A 19,240-nucleotide genomic window follows, 5' to 3' on the forward strand; every position below is an offset into this window, starting at 1 on the left:
GAACAATAAAGTAATTTCTGTCAGACCGTATTCACAGAACTGTGTTAATAAAGGGAAACCTGTTTTTTTTTAAAAAAAATACTTTATTTTTTGTAAACAATAGGATTTTGGACTCTTAGTGGGACTGAGTTCTGAGAAAATAATGATAGAATCAGAATGTGCTGGCCATTTGGTATGAAAAGCTTTTAGTAGGAACTCAGGAAATCAGATTTCACATTTTTGAGGTGCCACAAAACACTTTATGTTTATGACTGTGCTACCCTTACCTGCTAGATGGCACAAAAGTGTGTGCCAAACATGGCATCTTTCTAGTGATGCATTCGGGTATCTTGGCACTATTGTACCATAAACTGTCATTTGTTTTAAGCTTTGAGTACTGTGCTGAATCACTTGCCCCACCCTTGCTTTTTGATTAACATTGCTAGCAATAATTTCTGGGAGAGGGGTGGTTGAATGACTCAGCTGTGAATGCTCCAGTGACTCAACAAACTTCTTTTTTTTTTTGAGAACTTGTCTCAACATGTCATAGGAGGCTTGGTTCTTTTTGGGCTCAAAGGGTCAGAAGAGTAAACTGCACTTGGGACTGCACTTTAAAGAAGGTATCGTGACATGGATCTTTAAATAATGAAGAAATGAAACTCACTGAGAATGTATTAAGTAGGAGTGGTAGGGTTTTCCTTCAAAAATGCCTAGGAGAAGTATCCATTTCATTAGTAGATTTAACACACATTTTGATGTGTGGTGCCAAATTAAAAAGGTGATGAGATGGGCTTTGTGTTGTGTGTTAGACATGTAAGATGCAGTTCAACAAGTTTGCTTAGGAGTACACAACTTGTCTTGTACCAAATGGTTTCTAAGGGTTCTGAAAAGCGGACATAGTCTTGGCATGATTTTGTGCTTTGTTTCTTCCATGCTAATTTCTAAATATTATTTCCGTTTTAGGTTTGTACTATAGACAGCAACTTCACTGCCAAAATGACATCTTCCACCTCTACCCAATATCCATCATCTGAGAGTGCCTGCAGATCATCAATTGAACCAATCAAAAAGGTCACACATACCTTCATTGTTCTGATTTGCTAAAGTGGACTCTAGTACATGAAAGCTTATGCTATAATAGATGTGTTAGTCATTAAAATGGCTCTTGCACTTCCCTGTAGTAATGTAAAGATATTTGTGAACATACAGCAAATGTGTGATCTGTGCATTTCTGTGAAGCCCTGTGTTCTTAAAATGTTTAGGATTTCTCTTATGAATTGGGATATTATAATCCAGGAATTGCCAACATACAGTCTGTATGCGGTCCCCCCTCCCCCCAGTATGGCCCTCACTGTGCTGCTGAATTTGGCAGCAACAAAATTTTATTTTTTATTAAAAAAAAAACATCTGTAGTTGCTACTTTATAGCACTACAGAGTACCTTGCTGTTGAATTTTGGTGGGAAACGGCCAGTTGTTTTGGTGCGGGGAGAGTGTGGCCCATAGGTGGATAGTTCAGGGGGCAAAAATGATCTCTGGACTTCCTGAAGTTGCCTAAGCAGTTTATTTATTTATTTGATTTGCTCCCTGCCTTTCTACCAAGAAAATGGCATTCAAGACACTCAGTTGTTTGTAGCTGGTACTATTCTCTGAGATATAGTCTCTGGCCTGGCACTCAGTTGAGCAGGTGCTGTTTTAGAGATAGAAGCTCAGCATTCATAGAATTATAGAATAATAGAGTTGGAAGGGGTCTATAAGGCCATTGAGTCCAACCCCCTGCTCAATGCAGGAACCCACCTTAAAGCATCCCTGACAGATGGCTGTCCAGCTGCATCTTGAATGCCTCTAGTGTGGGACAGCCCAAGACCTCCCCGGGTAATTGGTTCCATTGTCGTACTGCTCTAACAGTCAGGAAGTTTTTCTTGATCTCCTGCTGGAATCTAGCTTCATGTAACTAGAGGCCATTTTTCAAGGCCACTCTGCATTACACAAGACCCTCCCAATTTCTGACCCACCAAACCTCCCTCCACCTATTTATGGCACCTGTGAGATGCTTGACTACCTGCTAATTAGGAAATCCCAAGCAAAAAAAGCACTATCAGTCCCATGTCTGCCTTACCGTTTATAAGTAAAAAGGAAGTAACACCTTGAGAAACATATCATAAAAAGTGAGACATCTAAATAGTGCTGACACAAAATGAATTAGAAAGCTCAGACCAGTTCCTGTGTTGGCTACCTTCAGCATCCTCCTTTTGGATGGACTTTGTAGCTCATCTCAGCTTATTTTCCAAGTAGTTGAAATTCAGCCCTCCGAGTCGGTCCATGTATCTGTCCACTAATAATACATATCTTCTATCCCTAGGGCTCATGAAATCATATCATTACAACCAATATTATGGTAATGGGCATGTGTTGTGATCACATTTCACCACTTCAATCTTGGCTTGGTATTTGACCTGTAAAAAAAAGTTGTGTTGTTGTTGTTTATTCGTTCAGTCGTTTCCGACTCTTCGTGACTTCATGGACCAGCCCACGCCAGAGCTTTCTGTCGGCCGTTGCCACCCCTAGCTCCCCCAAGGTCAAGTCTGTCACCTCCAGAATATCATCCGTCCATCTTGCCCTTGGTCGGCCCCTCTTCCTTTTGCCTTCCACTTTCCCTAGCATCAACCTCTTCTCCAGGGTATCCTGTCTTCTCATTATGTGGCCAATGTACTTCAGTTTTGCCTTTAATACCATTCCCTCAAGTGAGCAGTCTGGCTTTATTTCCTGGAGTATGGACTGGTTTGATCTTCTTGCAGTCCAAGGCACTCTCAGACTTTTCCTCCAACACCACAGTTCAAAAGCATCTATCTTCCTTCGCTCAGCTTTCCTTATGGTCCAGCTCTCGCAGCCATAGGCTACTACGGGGAATACCATTGCTTTAACTATGCGGACCTTTGTTGTCAGTGTGGTGTCTCTGCTCTTAACGATTTTATCAAGATTTGTCATTGCTCTCCTCCCAAGAAGTAAACGTCTTCTGATTTCCTGGCTGCAGTCAGCGTCTGCAGTAATCTTTGCGCCCAGATGACACCACTTTGATGGCTGAAAGCGAGGAGGAGCTGAGGAGCCTTATGACAAAGGTGAAAGAAGAAAGTGCAAAAGCTGGGTTGCAGTTAAACCTCAAAAAAACCAAGATTATGGCAACCAGCTTGATTGATAACTGGCAAATAGAGGGAAAAAACGAGAAGGCAGTGACAGACTTTGTATTTCTGGGCGCAAAGATTACTGCAGACTGTAAGAAGATCAAACCAGTCCATACTCCAGGAAATAAAGCCAGACTGCTCACTTGAGGGAATGGTATTAAAGGCAAAACTGAAGTACTTTGGCCACATAACGAGAAGACAGGATACCCTGGAGAAGAGGCTGATGCTAGGGAAAGTGGAAGGCAAAAGGAAGAGGGGCGACCAAGGGCAAGATGGACGGATGATATTCTGGAGGTGACAGACTTGACCTTGAGGGAGTTGGGGGTGGCGACAGCCAACAGAAAGCTCTGGCGTGGGCTGGTCCATGAAGTCACGAAGACTCGGAAGCGACTGAACGAATCAACAACAAAAACTGAAATTGAATTGAACTAAGTTTGTGTCCTGTTGCTAACAGTTTGGAAAGCAAATATGAAGTTGGATGTTTCCCTTGGGCTTGGTTTCTTAAAATTGTCATTCTCCAAACCAGCATCCTCCAGGTATCCAAAGACTGGGCTAGCTAAGGATGAAAACAGTTGTAATCCAATATGTCTAGAGGGCAGCAGGTTGGGGGAGGCTATCTTAAAATAAATGAGAAGCTTCAAATGGTTGGGCATTCAGTTGTAAAATACACAACATCCAGAGAGGAGAGTACACAGGGATATGATAATATTTCGTTTAAAACAGAGTTAAGAGGGACAGCATTTTGGAATGGAATGCATCTGTCTGGATACTGTCCAAACACTTGTGGTGACAGAGAATAGGATAACTTCTTAGACATAAAGGAAAATGAGTATATCAATACTACCTAGGACAGCAGACTCTGAATTGCTGCAGCCTGATGCTCAGCTATGTAATTTTTTGAAGCCCAGACAGTTGGCCTGGAATGACTCTACCATGGCAGCTTACTATTCCTGCCCACGCATCCTGAACACGTCAACACTGCACATTCCTTCTCTCTTAACTTTATCTTCTCTATTCCTACTTTTGAAGCCAGGGCCCTCTTCAGGATACCACAAATCTTTGCTGCTTGTGCCATTTTTTACACCAGTGTTGTGCCTACAGTTGTGCCTACACGTGGGTAGTGTTTTTCTACACTATGTCTATTGAACCCTGTCTTGAAATAAGCTTATGAAGCGGGTTCCATAAATCAACTTATTATGGTTGCCAGTGGCAAGTGCCTCATTCCCTCCTGGAAACTGCTGCTGACTCTGGCATGCACAGAGATCCTTCCTTCTCCTGAATTCTCTGAATTGCAAAGAGCATATTTACAAGGGTGTCTTCTCTGGCTTTGGGCTTTTGTGGAAGGCAGAAGCAGTACCTTGCTGCCTCCTGCAAAAGCCCAGGACAAGGTTAGAGCATCCTGCTCTCCAAGATCTCTGTGCATGTGACAAAACTGGCAGAGGAGCAAGAGTTAATGACCACAAACAGTAGCTTGCTATTGATCCTGCATGTTTTTGCCCAGCATGGGTGCAACCCTTAATCTACCCTATTTCTTCGATTCTAAGGCGCACTTTTTTCCCCATATAAACATCTCTAAAAATGGGGTGCGTCTTAGAATTGCGGGTGTGTCTTAGGTTTTTTTTTTCCCTGTTGGTGGTACTGAAATTAGTGTGCGTCTTACAATCGATGGCGTCTTACAATCGAAGAAATATGGTATATGTAGAGTTGTGTTCTGCCTTATAAAAATAAAACTATCCTGGCATAACTTTAGTTTTTATCTTATTTATGTGGGGGGAAATAATTAGCCCAGTCTAGAAAAGTCTGTTTCCTACCAACACTTTTCAGATCTCATTTCCTGAGCTTTATGAAGCTGTCTCTGGCATGAGTGCAGCTAACTAAGTTCTTGAATGAAGTTTCACTTGGAGGTGATGTAGCATTCTTGTGCCCCTAACTGGGTTTTATAAACATGAAAGTGAGAGAGTGAGGGTCAGGTCATGTGCATGTTGGTACTTGGGATTTTATTAGACACACTGCCAGTGCCTCTCCTTATATGTAGGTAAGGTTTACTGAGAGGTCCAATATGTGATTTACATCAAGGTCATGAGTTGCTTCTGAATAGCTTCATCTCCTTGAAATTATTATTTATCTCAACGTAATTGGGGAAAGCTGGTATTCATTTATTCCTTAGCAATATTTCTGTACTGCTTCTCATTTGCACAAATCCTGAAGCGGTTTACACCACCACCACCACCATAAAATGATAGAACAATACACTAAACACATAATAATACAGTATTAGAGTTAGTTCAAAACAGCTCATGACTGGAAGAAAGCCAAAGTAAAAAGATGCATTTTCAATAATTTCCTAAAGCATGCCAGCATTGAGGTGTAGCGTAGAGGGAAGATTATTCCGTAATGTGGGTGCCACCACAGAGAAGGGCCGTCTCAATGTCAATTCAGAAAGTAAGCCAATCTCAAGGTTACCAATGTAACCTTGTGGAGCACAGTGTTCAAATTATTCTTGTCCAGGACCAAGCAAGTTTGGCAGTACTGAGTTTGAGGTACGCATGAGGCATTTTGCCTTTAGTTTTCTGTGCTACAAGATACTCTACAGTGCATTTGTGTAGGGTATCTACAGTGTTAAATCTGTAGCCACAGAAATTCTGATTTTTATGTGCATTCCTCAAAATTTTACGTAACATGGTTAAAATATAATATTGTATATCTTAGGTACGACCAAAACTACAACTTCTGAAGATTCTGCAAGCTGTAGGTGCTCCTGGTGAAACTTTCACACTAAAGGAGGTGAGTTGATATGTATGCTGTTCTGTAGTGGAAAGGTAGTTTTGTTGGCTTCATTCATTTCTTTCCCACTCTTCAGCCCCAAAGGGTTCTCTTTGAGGAAAACAAAACAAACAAAACACAATAATAGTAGCTGCAGTGTGGTAGGAGGTATCCTGACTTTGGGGTCTTGATTTTATTTGCTGTTTCTAATCCAGGGCTAGCGGCCATGTAGTTTAAACTAAATCTGTATCTCTACGCTTCCAAGCAGAAAAGCTGCTACTGCTTATTATATTACTACTACTACGACGACTACTACTACTACTATTTACATTTCTATACCACCCCATAGCTGAAGCTCTCTAGGTGGTTTACAAAGATGAAAATCCGTTAAATGTACAGTATAAAACCATTTACATAAAAGTACAGACAGTACACACAGAGACAACATATATCTAAAAACAGCTTTGAGCAATCAACCATAACCATAAGACAAATCCAGGACCTGATTAAAACTCATCATGTGCTGCCAAATGCCTGAGAAAAGAGAAATATCTTAACCTGGCACCGAAACGATAACAATGTTGGCCCCAGACGGGCTCGTTGGGGAGACCATTCCATAATTGGGTGGGGAGGGGGTGGCACAGAGAAGGCCCTATCCCTTGTTACTATCTTCTGAGCCTCCCTTGGAGGAGGTGCCCGGAGGAGGACCTTAGATGCTGAGCGTAGTGTATGGGTAGGTTCCTATCAGGAAAGGTTCTCGGTCGGCAATTGCGTTCCCAAACCGTGTAAGGCTTTATAGTTTAAAACCAACAGCTTGAATTGGGCTTGGAAACATACAGGCAGCCAGTGCAAGTGGCAGCCATGAAGCTAAGTTGGGAGTGCACACTGTGGTTCCAGAGTAAGGGCAGGCGTCTTGTAAGCATTCAAGAAAGAAGGAGGGGGTGGGGAGTGTTCAGCAGCAGCTAGAAAACACAGTTACTACCACCAGTAAGTCTGCTCTTATTCACACCGACTCCTATTATTACCAGCATCCACTCCCTGCCCAATTTCATAGCTTGCAAACCGGTTGGTGAAGATGGCACATTTTGCCTCAGCTTTATGGGAAACATTTCTTGTTTCCTATGTTTATGATATTGGAGTTTTAAAAAATGTGTCTGCAATTTCCATGTAGAATGGACTTTGCATGTACTGTCTGAGTATGAGATGAGTTTTATGCTCTCTAATTTTTACCTGTACAGTGACTGTTTGACAAAGGTACGTGTCAATTTTGGATGCTTCTCTCAGTTCTCCTAACATTTCTAGTTTGCTACCTTCTGATGTTCTCTTCCCAGTGGGTGGAATATTGATGTCTGTAATTCTGCAAGCTTATTAAGCATTCAGCATAGCGATTAGTGGCTAAAATGAAGTGCTGCTGTTTGTTTCTAGTGCTGGGAGTGAGCAGTGTGTTAGTGACAGTGTTGGGCATTCCATAAAGACTATTGACTATAAGCAGTCATCTCAGAGTTTGAGCCTGAAGTACAGAAGGTTATTATTTATTTATTTATTTCATTTCATTTCATTTCTATACCGCCCAATAGCCAAAGCTCTCTGGGCGGTTCACAAAAATTAAAACCATGAAGAGCATAATAAAACAACCAACAATTTAAAAACACAAATACAAAATACAATATAAAAAGCACGACCAGGATAAAACCACACAGCAAAAATTGATATAGGTTAAAATATGAGCTTAAAACAGCAGAGTTTAAATTTAAGTTAAATTAGGTGTTAAAATACTGAGAAAATAAAAAGGTCTTCAGCTGGCGACGAAAGGAAAACAATGTAGGCGCCAAGCGAACCTCTCTGGGGAGCTTGTTCCACAGCTGGGGTGCCACAGCAAAGAAAGCCCTCCTAGTAGCCACCTGCCTCACTTCCTTCGGCAGGGGCTCACAGAGAAGGACCCCTGTGGATGATCTTAAGGTCCGGGCAGGCACATATGGGAGGAGGTGTTCCTTCAAATAACCTGGTCCCAAGCCGTTTAGGGCTTTGAATGTTAATACCAGCACTTTGAATCGGGCCCGGACCTGGACTGGGTTAGAGTTAAGGTTAAGTTTCATCCCAATATGTAAAATAGAAGAATCCTCAGTTTCATGGGTGTGTGTTCTATTTATCAAAAGATTTTGAGAGACTTATGTAGAAGCTGTTACGAAAGCACGAAAAAAGAGTTAAACATTGATACAATAAATACTTTAGGGGTATAAAAAGCAGTTTTAACAGTGTGCAGAAAATTGCAATAGGTGGTTGTATTCCTGAGTGACTGCTAAGAGATGCTTTTTCTTGTCAATTGATGCGTGAAAGTTTTAAAATTATACTTTTTATTTCCCCCCCTCTTCATTGGAAATGTCTTGTCAGCTAAACCCAAGACACCCTGCAAAATCATTTATTTTAAGATTAGAATGCAAAGTGTGTACAAGATTAGAAAAATGACACTAGCTGTGATTTACAGGGGTGTCCTGTCAGCTAGGAATTAAATGCAGTGGTTTTTCATTAGGAATGTGTCAGATATTCCTGCAGAGCCGTGTGACTTATTTTAAACACTTATGCATTTAAATAACTTATTTAGCTTCTAATATTTTTGCAAAAACAAATTGAATACTTTCAATGAAAGAGTTTTCTGTGTTAAAATGTTAATTTGCCATAGCCGTCTACATTTAGCACAGTAAGGACCTGTCTCTGCAGTGGGTGGAAGCATTTTTCATTTATCTTCTCCAAGTGAGCCTTTTTTGGGTTGGTATGGAGGGGTGATCATATATTATGGATAATATATTGCTTGAAAGATGCATTCCACTTATGTGTTATATACTCTGATGTGGCTGTACCACTTGTAGTGGATTGGATTTGGAGTGCTCATGAGGTAGTGACGCTGCAATCAAGCAACACATGAAACTTCATATAAACTTGCCCAGTGCAGGCAGTGGGTCTGTGCTGATGGTATTCTAGCTGTGTATTTTACTTGAACTGTATGCACATCTCACTGCACACAGCTATAAAATTCTCTGGTTAGAAGTGGCAGGCCTCTAGTGCTATATAGCAATGCAAGAGAAGGGGTCAGGAAGGCTTATACTTTATCCATACCCTACTCCTTGACGCCTCCCCCCCCCCACTCCCCAAAGCTTGAATAGCTTTATAAGGCACCTGCTTTATAAGGCTGTCTAGAAACATGAACATGAGCACTTCTCTTAGGGCATGGGAATAAACTGCAGGATTTTGTTGCAGGTCCCACTTATTTTGTAGACTTTCCATGTCATTTGTTATGCTATGTGGACTATTTACCTATGACTGTCTTTGCTTGTGGCTTGCAGCAAATGATAGTATTAAGTCTCCTTGTTTCTCAGTTTCCACATGTATTCAAGAGGGTGATAATTTAACCACTTTATAAGGCCGGAGAGAGCCTTATTTCATGAAAAGTGAAATAGGGCTGGAAAACTTAAAAAAAAATACAACAGTTTATTTATAGAGAGTGGAAAGACTACTGTTAGGTGGAGGAGGATATAAATAAGGGTGGTGATTGACAATTACTGAAATAATTGAAATAGAAAACAGTCCTCCCTGGTTTATTTAATGCAAGGTAGTTATAACTGGAGCTGTCTTTTATTTACCTAGATCATACATTATCTTGGAGAGTATATCACACTGAAACAGCTGTATGACAAACAACAACAGCATATGGTTTATTGTGGAGGAGACCAGTTGGGGGATCTTCTGGGTCGTGAAAGCTTCTCTGTGAAAGACCCAAGGTAGGAAGTCTCCAAAGCATACATGAAACAACATTTCCATGTGTTAAATCAGGGGTAGGCAGAAGGTAGATTGGGATCTACTGGTTGGGTGACCAAAGATTTCCAAATTCCAATGATTTAATAATAGCAAAAACTGAAAACCTTTCCCCCACTGCTAAAATCAAGAAAGCTTGAGTGAAAACAGGACTAGATTTACTCTCTCCAGTTCTGATACTGAAAACAAATTTCTGGACTGAGTTTATGCTCAGAGGCACCTTGTTCCTCTGAGAAGATCGTGCTGGAGGGTGGCCCCTGGTGGACTTGGAGGTATCGGTACAGCCCCAGAAGCTGCCCACCCCTGCTATAAAGATTCTGATAACCATCTAGGTTGGTTGAAAACACTTTACAACAAGGTTGCAGAACCAAAATGGGTAGGGGATCAAATTGCCCACCACAAGACCCTCTGCTAGAGGCCTTTCAACACAAACATGTAATAATTCTAGAACTTGGCATAGTTCATTGGAGTCTTGCCCTGCATAATGTTTGAAGTTAAGGAGATACTAATTTTTGGGGTGGTGTGTTCTGCTCTCACTAGTCTCTACTTTTCCACAGCCCAGTTTATGACATGCTGAAACGGAATGTGACTCCTGCTACTGTTACAGGTAAGCTTCTAATAGTCAAGTTTATTCAATGCTTTGTAAAATGTTACTTTGGTAAGTAAAACTGTAACATCTTTGGATTGAAATGATTGCCGATGAATCATTAGGAGGACTGGGGATATTGCAGCCCTCTTACATTTCTCACATCCACTAGAAATTGCTGTCAAAACAACAACATCCTTTTACATGACATATACATTGGACTGGAACTAGAGGCATAATGTTAAGACATCTAGGATAATTGGAGCATTAAACGCATACACCTGCTTGCCATGTAACAACTATGTGCTAAACAACCCATAGTTTGCTCTGGTTTCACTGGAGTGAGCAAGTACGCTGCCTCCCACACACTCACCACTTCCACTTCCTTTCCGGATCACCAAATAACCCAGGAACCCCAATTCCTGGGTTGCTACCATGACATCTGTACCCAGCACTCTGGGTTGTTGTTGTGTTACAACTCTGGATTGTTTTACCATCAACGAATCATGGATCAGAACTCTGGATTGTTTCCCTCAGCAACCTAAATGGCCAGGTTTGCGCATCATGGCAACAACCCAGGAACAGGTTGATTTGCAATCCTGAAAGAAACCGGAAGTGGCAGTGCACAGGAGACAGTGCGCTCTTTTGCTTCAGGGCAGTCACAATTAACTATAGGTTGTTTAGCCTATGGTTAGCTGTTATGTGTGAATGGGATCAAAGTGAATGAAATCCAACAAACATTGTCTTAGTGAAAAGAGTGGGCAAAGCATTTAATTGTGTGTTGAAATACCATATCTTTTTCTGGGTTTAACTTGTGCTGAATTGTGTTAAAAAGATGAATTGGCTTAATTTGGTAACAGGGATGGGAATGCCAGTTGTTATCCATCACTGAGATTTAACCTATGTAATTATCTATATCAGGGATGGGCAACATGGTTATCCAAATGTTTTAGCCTACAACTCCCATCATGAATCACCATTGGGTATGCTACTAGGGCTGATGGGTGTTGTAGGTTCCAAAATCTGGTGGTCCCCCAGTTGCCCACCCTTGCTGTATACTCTGCTGTTGGTTTATTTCCTAACCTCACGTAAGACTAGGAAAGGTGAAATAATTTAGGCCTTCCATTTTATTTGTCTGGTAACTTAATAAAACATCTGGGTTTTACTTGTGAGAAACCCTTGTTTTCTGACCTTGTTGGACCATCCTCATTTTAACCCTTCTTTCAGAGTCTTGAAAATGTTGACCATAGCTGCATAACAAAATTTGTTCCTGGTAGTTGGCTAATGCCACATTCTGTGAAGTACTGACTGTTCATCTCTCAGAAGTCAAATACTAAAAGGACAAGCAAAGAAATCATAAGAAATATTCATATCTGAGGAGTGAAGGAAAGTCACTATTTTTGATGTTCTCCTCCACTCGAATGTCTATGAATGTCTTTCATTAGTTAGTTTCTATTCATCCAGAAGAAACCCTGAGATGAACAATCACTGAAGATTCATTCTTGTAATACTGACCGACAGCCAGGGGGCATCCATGAGGATGTCCTCAGGTTGAAGGTGAGTGTTGCCTGAATGCAGTTTGAGTTGTCTTACTGTGTATGCTTGGTGCAAAAATAATCCAGACTTGATAGGCCTGATTCTTGTATTGTGCATCTGTAAAGATGTAGGCAATTGTTCCTATTTGTCATATGTCCAGCAACCCATTGATTCAGGACCTCAGAAAGTTTGGCATTTGGGGTACCAGTTGGCCATATTCACTAGTCAAGTGATAAAGGGTGCTTCCCTTGATATGCAAGTAGCAGCTTCAGAGTGGGGAATTTTGTTGGGACCATGGCAGGGAGAAAGAGTTAAATGTCTCCTTCTCACCCCCAATAGTCCTGAGGCTGCTAAGGCTTCGCCTCAGTGGCTATTTATACAAAATAACTGTTTTTGTTGTTGTTGTTATTATTATTATTTATTTATTTATATAGCTGATTGCATTCAAGCAATTAACATCAGTCCAGTTCAAGTAAGGTGGTTCTGATGTGGGAATCTACTGGAAATTTAGGGAAGACAAATAATGGAATAGCTTTCGAAAGGTACTCTACTAAAGTTGGAATATGTAAAACACTCATGTATTCTTTGGTGATCCAAAGAATCCTTTGAGGTGCAATGAAAGGCTTGTGCAACATCTTCCTTTCACCCTGGTAAATGGTACTTTTTTTGTACTATGGGACTGCTTCTAAAACCACCTTAGTTTAGTGGGCTTCTTGTCCAATGAAATTTGAGATTTTTCCAGAATTTAGGATAGGGGAGGGGTTCAAAGTTGCTCAGTGTATAAATATCTAAAAGGGCTGGAATAAGAGAAAAAGATCTGGGGATTGCTGGTACGACAAAAGAAGGAAATGAGATGGATTGTGGGAGGATGAGCCAAATACTATTGAGTATGAGTGAATTAAGAAGAGAATTAAGTATTCTGTTCCAGAGGGTAGGATCTGAACCAACAGGTTCAACATTACAAGAAAGTAGATTTGACCTGTATTTTAGGAAGAAGTATCTGACTGTATGAGCAGTTTAACAATGGAACGAACTGCCTCCAACATTTGCCACAAATAAACTAACTGTACAACAGGAGCAGGCAATTTTGAGGATAAAGCTAGGGGGCATTTTAGACCCCTGGTGCAACCCCACCAAAATTCATGGCGGCCAAAAAATTGGCAATTTGCCACTGAATTTTGCGAGAAAACCATTATGGAAGGCTAAAATGGCCAAATCTAGCTTGAAAACAAGCTGCGTATGGCTGTTCTAGCTTTCTGGGGTAGATTAATGCTGAAATTTGATGGTAAGCTGCAGATTGGTTTTCACCATGAATTTTAGTGGAGGGCAATATGTAGCAGCAGGAGCTGCATGTAGCCCACCTCTGTTGTAAAAATTTAGGTGTAAGAGTATTATTTAACTTTAGTTTTATTCTTCAGAGGTTAGTAATCTGATTTGAGTGGATAATCCCTGCCAACTCTTCCATTTCAACTCCATTCAAATATCAGAACTAGCAGCCTTATGGACCAGAAAGAGGTTGGAGTAGGAATGTTGTCCTGACATAGTTGAGCTGTAGAAATGGGTTTGGTAGAGAGAATGGTGGACTGAATGCCCATTCATTCATTCATGATGATTGGAATGGCTGCCAGTGTCAGAATGATGTTTGATTAAACAAATTAATTTCAAAAGTCTAGAATATGATTTAAACTCTCTTCTGGTAAGAATGAAGATTATTATGAATCTGCATATTATTCAAAACTCAACTCAACTTGCGCTATTTGAAGAGAAAACAAGTCTTAACGCTTTTCCTAAAGTATTTGGGGTGTGTATGTGTTCTTTTATTTAGGTGGTAAATGTGAGCTTTCATGTTTTTGCTTCTTGCACTGGAAAGTTGCTGTGAGTACAAACTTCACAATGCATTTGCTGAAGACAAAAATATAATTTATATTGCCCTCCAGCTATTCCAGGGTGCATGCCTTCTCCAATGTGGAGATTTAATATCTGTATTGAAAAAGTAACTACTGTGAAGTTGCTTCTGCCTAGAGAACATTTATTACTCACCTATTTCTGGCTAAATAACGTGATCTGGGTTTTTGTTTATACTTTCACTGGGCTTTAGAGGAGATTCTGTTTTCATGAGTCTCTCTCTCCTTTAGTACTACCTTAATTCTCAGTCTTTCTGATTCTGGGACCATTTTAGGAAAAGTGTGGACGCCAAGTTCTTGGGCCACAGGCTGGCAGTGGGCAGAGCCAAAGTGGATGGGCCGTCCCTTTTTTTCTGCTACCAACCCACTTTCTCTGTTACTTCCCCAACCAGTGGTTGTTGGAATAGGGACAAATTGCTCTTGCCAGAAGTCTGAACTGTCAACTGCAGTGGTCTTTTGAGATTATGCTATAGATTATGCTATACAACCCTGCTGTATTTACTTAGAGAATGTGAGCTGTTTTAAAAACTTTGGCTTCTCCTTCGTTGGAGTCTCATCTTACACAGCATGAGCTTACTGGCTATTAGAAGGTATCTGCTACTCTTAAATGCTCCGCCTTGCAACTGTGAGAACAGAGCTCAGCCTGCCCCTACAGTGGCATGGAGGGAAGCCTTGGAAAGAGACTTTCCTATGCAGCAGTGAGAGGACTTAATTTGGCTTACTTGCTGAGCATTACCAGATACAGTGGATGAATGGGCATTGGTCCACTTATATATGGTATTTGATAAGCTGATCAATGTATCTTGATCATGATATTACCACATTACATCCGTGTCTCACTTTGAAGCTGAATTGGAGACTTGCAGCAAGAAATCATTTCCTATTAAGTTTCTTCTTAATGCCATGGACCCTGCAGTACTTTTGAGGGCCAAACTAGATGTGTTGTTTGTCATGTAGTCAGCTCTCACATAGTTTTTTTTTTTAAATAGGTGTAGGAGCCCTGTGACACCCATGGTGTGGAAGGAGGTGGTGTTAACTCCTTACCCCTATTGCGGGGCCTCAATCAGAATTGCACACCACCACTTTGTGTGACTACTACTTGCAATGGGAGGACAGCTTCCACTAGTATGGACAGCTCCTGTTGATTAGTGTGTGTGTGTGATTTCAGTTGAATTAAAGCATGCCAGCCTATGCCTTGATTCCGATTGTGCCCAGCATTTCTGTGCACTAGCTATTTTGATTTTTTTAAAACGAAAACCACCAAAGGGCAAATTGTATGACAAATATTTATTTATTTATTACATTTCTATACCGCCCAATAGCCGGAGCTCTCTGGGCGGTTCACAAAAATTAAAATTATTAATGGCTAGTTATATCATGGCTCGTTTCACCCTCAGTCACCTTCCCTGAAGATACTAGGAAATATAGCTTGCAGTTTATGAGGTCAGGATAGGATCAGGTCAGGTCAGTCAAGAGTTGGAGGCAAACATGCCAGGCTTTAAGTGTGAATGACCTAGAAAATGGAGTAGTTTTGGCTGAGAAGAATATGTTCTTACCTTTCAACACTTTCATCTCCACAGCTGCCAAACTTGGTTTGTGGTTGCTTTTCAGGGGACCCCTCTGTGTTGTAAGAATGGTTATTACCAGGGAGGGTTTTTTCTTTTTTTACCTGCTCTCTAGATGCTGCACAGACACTTGCTCTCGCAAAGGATCAGAGTGTGGATAATCCAAGCCAAGATCGACTGAAGGTAAACCCACTGCTGGGTGGTTTCTTTTGATGTACAGAGCGCCCCTTCTCTGTACCTGTGCATGGTGGACTGCCAGAACTTCTGACTTGCCTTTGCCTTCCTCAGAAGTTCTTGGGAGTTCACAGAACAGGGACAGAGTGAACATTCTCTGTTCTCTACCTAACAGAGTTCCATTCTCTGAGTGTGTTTTCTGGGGTGTAACACTTCTTGTCCTCAGTCATGCCAGCTTGCATTGTCATATTCTTGGGTGGGATTTTTGAACCAAGAAAGTGATTGAATTTTGCTTAGTGCATTCTAAAATTTCTAATACCTGTACTGTTGCTGGATTATGTTAGTTTGAGACAGAGCTACATGATTTGGGATACAGTTATCGAGCTTAATGTTGTTAGCAGAGTGCAGCTCTTGGAAACGTTTGTCGACATTTTTGTTTTTGCTTGGTTGCAACATTTACTTATGTGTTACTTGATCCTTAGCAGTCTTCTTGGTCATTTAATAAATGTTCTTTGTATGTTCAATAAATCTTTATTCCTTTCATAACTCCTTGGTGTTGCTCTGCAGCTGGTGACTCAGAAGGGAAGTGTTACATCCCTATGTCTCTCTAAGGTCTGCTGGGCTAATGGATGTCTTTCCTTCTTCCTTTAAGCAGGGTAGCACAGAGAGAAGCTTCGTCACTGGGCAAGAAGAGGATGAAGGTGACACATCTGTCTTGTCTACCTCAAAGTACACAAACAAAGAAGATGAAGGTGAGTACAATGTTTGTGATGTGAACACAGTTAAACATGATTGCTACATGGTGAGTTGCCTGTTTTCTCATTGTTGATTTTTAGACCAAGATTTTGTTACTCTTTTACTTTGTTGCATCTGGTTCTTTGTTTCAGTATTGCTTACTAGAGCCTTTTTGCTTGTCCAGTGTGTTCTGTTACCAAGACTCACCTCCACATCACTGTTGACTTGTGATAAGACAAGATGGCAGGAAGGGTCTCTCATTTGAAAGCTTTTTTTGGAGGGGGAAGTTCAGTCCTGGGGTGAAATCGTATGGATCAGAGCAGGTGCTTTTAGACTAAAAACAAACAAACAAAATGAAAACCCTAGTATGGAAATTAATCTTCCAAAGTATGACTTTGGGCTTCATTTGTCATCTCTACTAGATATTCAGGATCCTCTGAATCTTCACACAAACAACAAATCTATCATTAAACATCTTGGACATCGTCTTCCTCAATAGTTTTTTCTGTGGTTCATGTAGAAATAAAGGCTGCATTTCCTACAGCCAGTGCTTAAAGCCAGTTACTGGTAAAAAAAAAAGTGTTCTTGTGTGGGAAAATTGAGAGCTCCCATCTTGTATGAAATGTGAACATACCCATCTTTTGCTCTTATTGTTATGCAAGTTGTTAGATTCCCCTGATATTCAAAGCTAGTTTCTTTTAAACAGAAAACACAACCCCAAAAAAACAGACAAGTTTCATTATTTATACAAAGAATGATTAGAGTTCTCTGTAGGTTCAAATACTAGTTAGCTTTTGTAAGTGTGAAAATTGCAGGCATGGATAAAAGGAGAAGCTGTTTTCCATGTAGCTTATAGAATAGCCTTATGATTCCAGGTGCTGTAAAGCCGCTGATATCTTGTTCAGAAGATAGGATATTAATCATAATTGAGTTTATGGTAGGAAATGATTATAGAAACAGCTGGTTCACAATTCATCAAGTTGATCCTATTATCCTCCTTGTCAAAATTCATATTGCATGAGAACTAAAGTGGTTTTGCTGGACACGTAACATATGCAGGGAATGGCTTATAATATTTAAGGCATGGTAGAGAGTTGAGCTGGGGAGCCAGTGGGATATTCCTCTGTGTGTGTATGTGTTCATGTGCCTACTTGCTCTCTGGTGGGATAGGAATGCTCAGTGTAACTCAGCAGAAGGATATAGATTTAAGAATGAACTGTATTTCATTGGGCTGGCTTCTGTCAGTTTATGAACACAACAAGCATATTCTAATCTGAACTTTGCTTGGCTCCTACAGATATATTGTTAGATAACGTTTCAAAAGAACAGGCCACACTGGATCTGGTGCTTGAAGAGTGGGATATAGCTGGCCTTCCGTGGTGGTTTTTAGGGAATCTTAGAAGCAATTACAAATCCAGAAGTAATGGCTCAACAGATATACATACCAATCAGGTAAATGCTAGGCAACAATACTTACTTGATGTTTATGTATAAACCTAGGGTAAGGAACCTGTGGACCTTGGCCTAATTTTATGTAGGGTACCACAGAGGTACTATGAAATGCTACAAATTTCATCCACATTTATCTCCGGTTCCACTTACCACCAGTTGTAGCCCACATTTGATTTTCCCATATGTCATTGACCCTTGATGGGAAAAAGGTTCTGCACTGCTGGTATAGATGACTCTTGATGATTTTTTGCTAGGTCAGGGTTGCTTTATGGTTCAGTTTATCCTTTGTTTGACTTGGCTCTTGATGGATTTCAGGGAAGAAGAAAAACCTTGCCAAACAAATGGAATTTTGAAACCAGTGCAGGATAATGGGGCAAGTAAGGATTTGGATAGTCTGGATTTTATCTTGACTTGACCCTGTCAAGACTCACAAATTTTGGATTGCAGGAAATGGGAATCTGGGAGGCTTACTTTTTCTCACAGTTGTTCAGTCTTACATATGGAGACTTATCTTTTCCTTTGGGAAGTGAGGCACTTTGGAGCTCAAAGTCCTAGAATACTTAAATGTGTATGTGTGTTTGAGTTCATTTAGCTCTATCCATACCTCATACAGTTATTGAAGAATTTGTTTTATAATGTAATACATTTTTAATATGATTTGGGGTTAAATAGGGATCAGGGAGTTGAGTAAAGCCACTCAGAACATGTTGCAGAAGCATCCGGATACCAATGTTGATAAGAACTACAAGGAAGAAAAAAAGGTCAAATCAGTTTTGCTTCTTATCCCGTGTGGCTGGATGAGAAGTCTTGGTTAATCATATGTTGTAGTTGCTTTTAAGCATCCAGTAGTATAATAAGAATAGGTCTTGCAAGTCTGCAAATGGCGAGTCTTTCCTCCCTCTTCTCTTTAGGATTTAGATACAGCAGTTGTTTCAGATACTACTGATGACTTGTGGTTCCTCAATGAAGCTTCTTCTGACCAGTTAGATGGCACAATCCCAACAAAACCAGTTGATTGTGAACAAACTGATGAAGAAGGAAAAGAGGGTAGCAAAATGGTAAGCTTCAAAACCAAAGTAAATGAATGGTGGTCATCTGACCTAATGAGTATTGGTGGTTTGGTTGCACTTTTATTTAGTCTTGTTTTTATCTTTAGTAAGCTGATGGCTTACATTTTTAGCTTTACCATTTTAGCAAAGGTATTTGTGCAGTATCATGGGCTTTGTCACATATCAAAGCACAGTCCCCTGAGTAACTCATTTCATGTTAAGATGTGTTGTTCGCTAATTGGCAGGAATACATATCTAGGTTTCCAACTGATTCAATACCATTTTTAAGAATAACTTGATTAAAAAACGATCTGCAGCCTCACCCTTAAGATTAATGCCCTCATCTTACGATACTAGTTGCATTATATACTTTGTATATATTTTGATTTATAGCTGGGCGAATCTGAGGACTGTCCTAGACTAGCAAATACTGCATAGGATTTTGGCTGTGGGAAAGCTGGTCTTGCTATATTTATTTATTTATTTGCTTATTACATTTTTATACCG

The 19,240-nt window shown here is 40.5% G+C and overlaps 1 protein-coding gene across 5 annotated transcripts in view; it reads left to right on the forward strand.

Moving 5' to 3' along the window:
* MDM4 (MDM4 regulator of p53) overlaps positions 1-19,240 on the forward strand; it is a 32,099-nt gene that overhangs the window by 4,088 nt on the left and 8,771 nt on the right. Inside the window, exons 1-9 of one of the 5 annotated variants that reach the window (XM_063142133.1) lie at positions 530-599; positions 943-1,050; positions 5,869-5,943; positions 9,565-9,698; positions 10,290-10,339; positions 15,439-15,506; positions 16,150-16,249; positions 17,530-17,684; positions 18,596-18,742. In XM_063142133.1, coding sequence (XP_062998203.1) covers positions 976-1,050; positions 5,869-5,943; positions 9,565-9,698; positions 10,290-10,339; positions 15,439-15,506; positions 16,150-16,249; positions 17,530-17,684; positions 18,596-18,742 — 804 coding nt within the window. In that variant the 5' untranslated portion in view covers positions 530-599; positions 943-975. Of the gene's footprint in view, positions 1-529; positions 600-942; positions 1,051-5,868; positions 5,944-9,564; positions 9,699-10,289; positions 10,340-15,438; positions 16,126-16,149; positions 16,250-17,529; positions 17,685-18,595; positions 18,743-19,240 lie in introns of those variants that run through there. The other 4 variants (XM_063142123.1, XM_063142142.1, XM_063142149.1 and 1 more) reach the window with 4 other exon arrangements.

Source organism: Elgaria multicarinata, chromosome 1 (genome assembly GCF_023053635.1).
Source record: "Elgaria multicarinata webbii isolate HBS135686 ecotype San Diego chromosome 1, rElgMul1.1.pri, whole genome shotgun sequence".
Classification (NCBI taxonomy): Eukaryota; Metazoa; Chordata; class Lepidosauria; order Squamata; family Anguidae; genus Elgaria; species Elgaria multicarinata.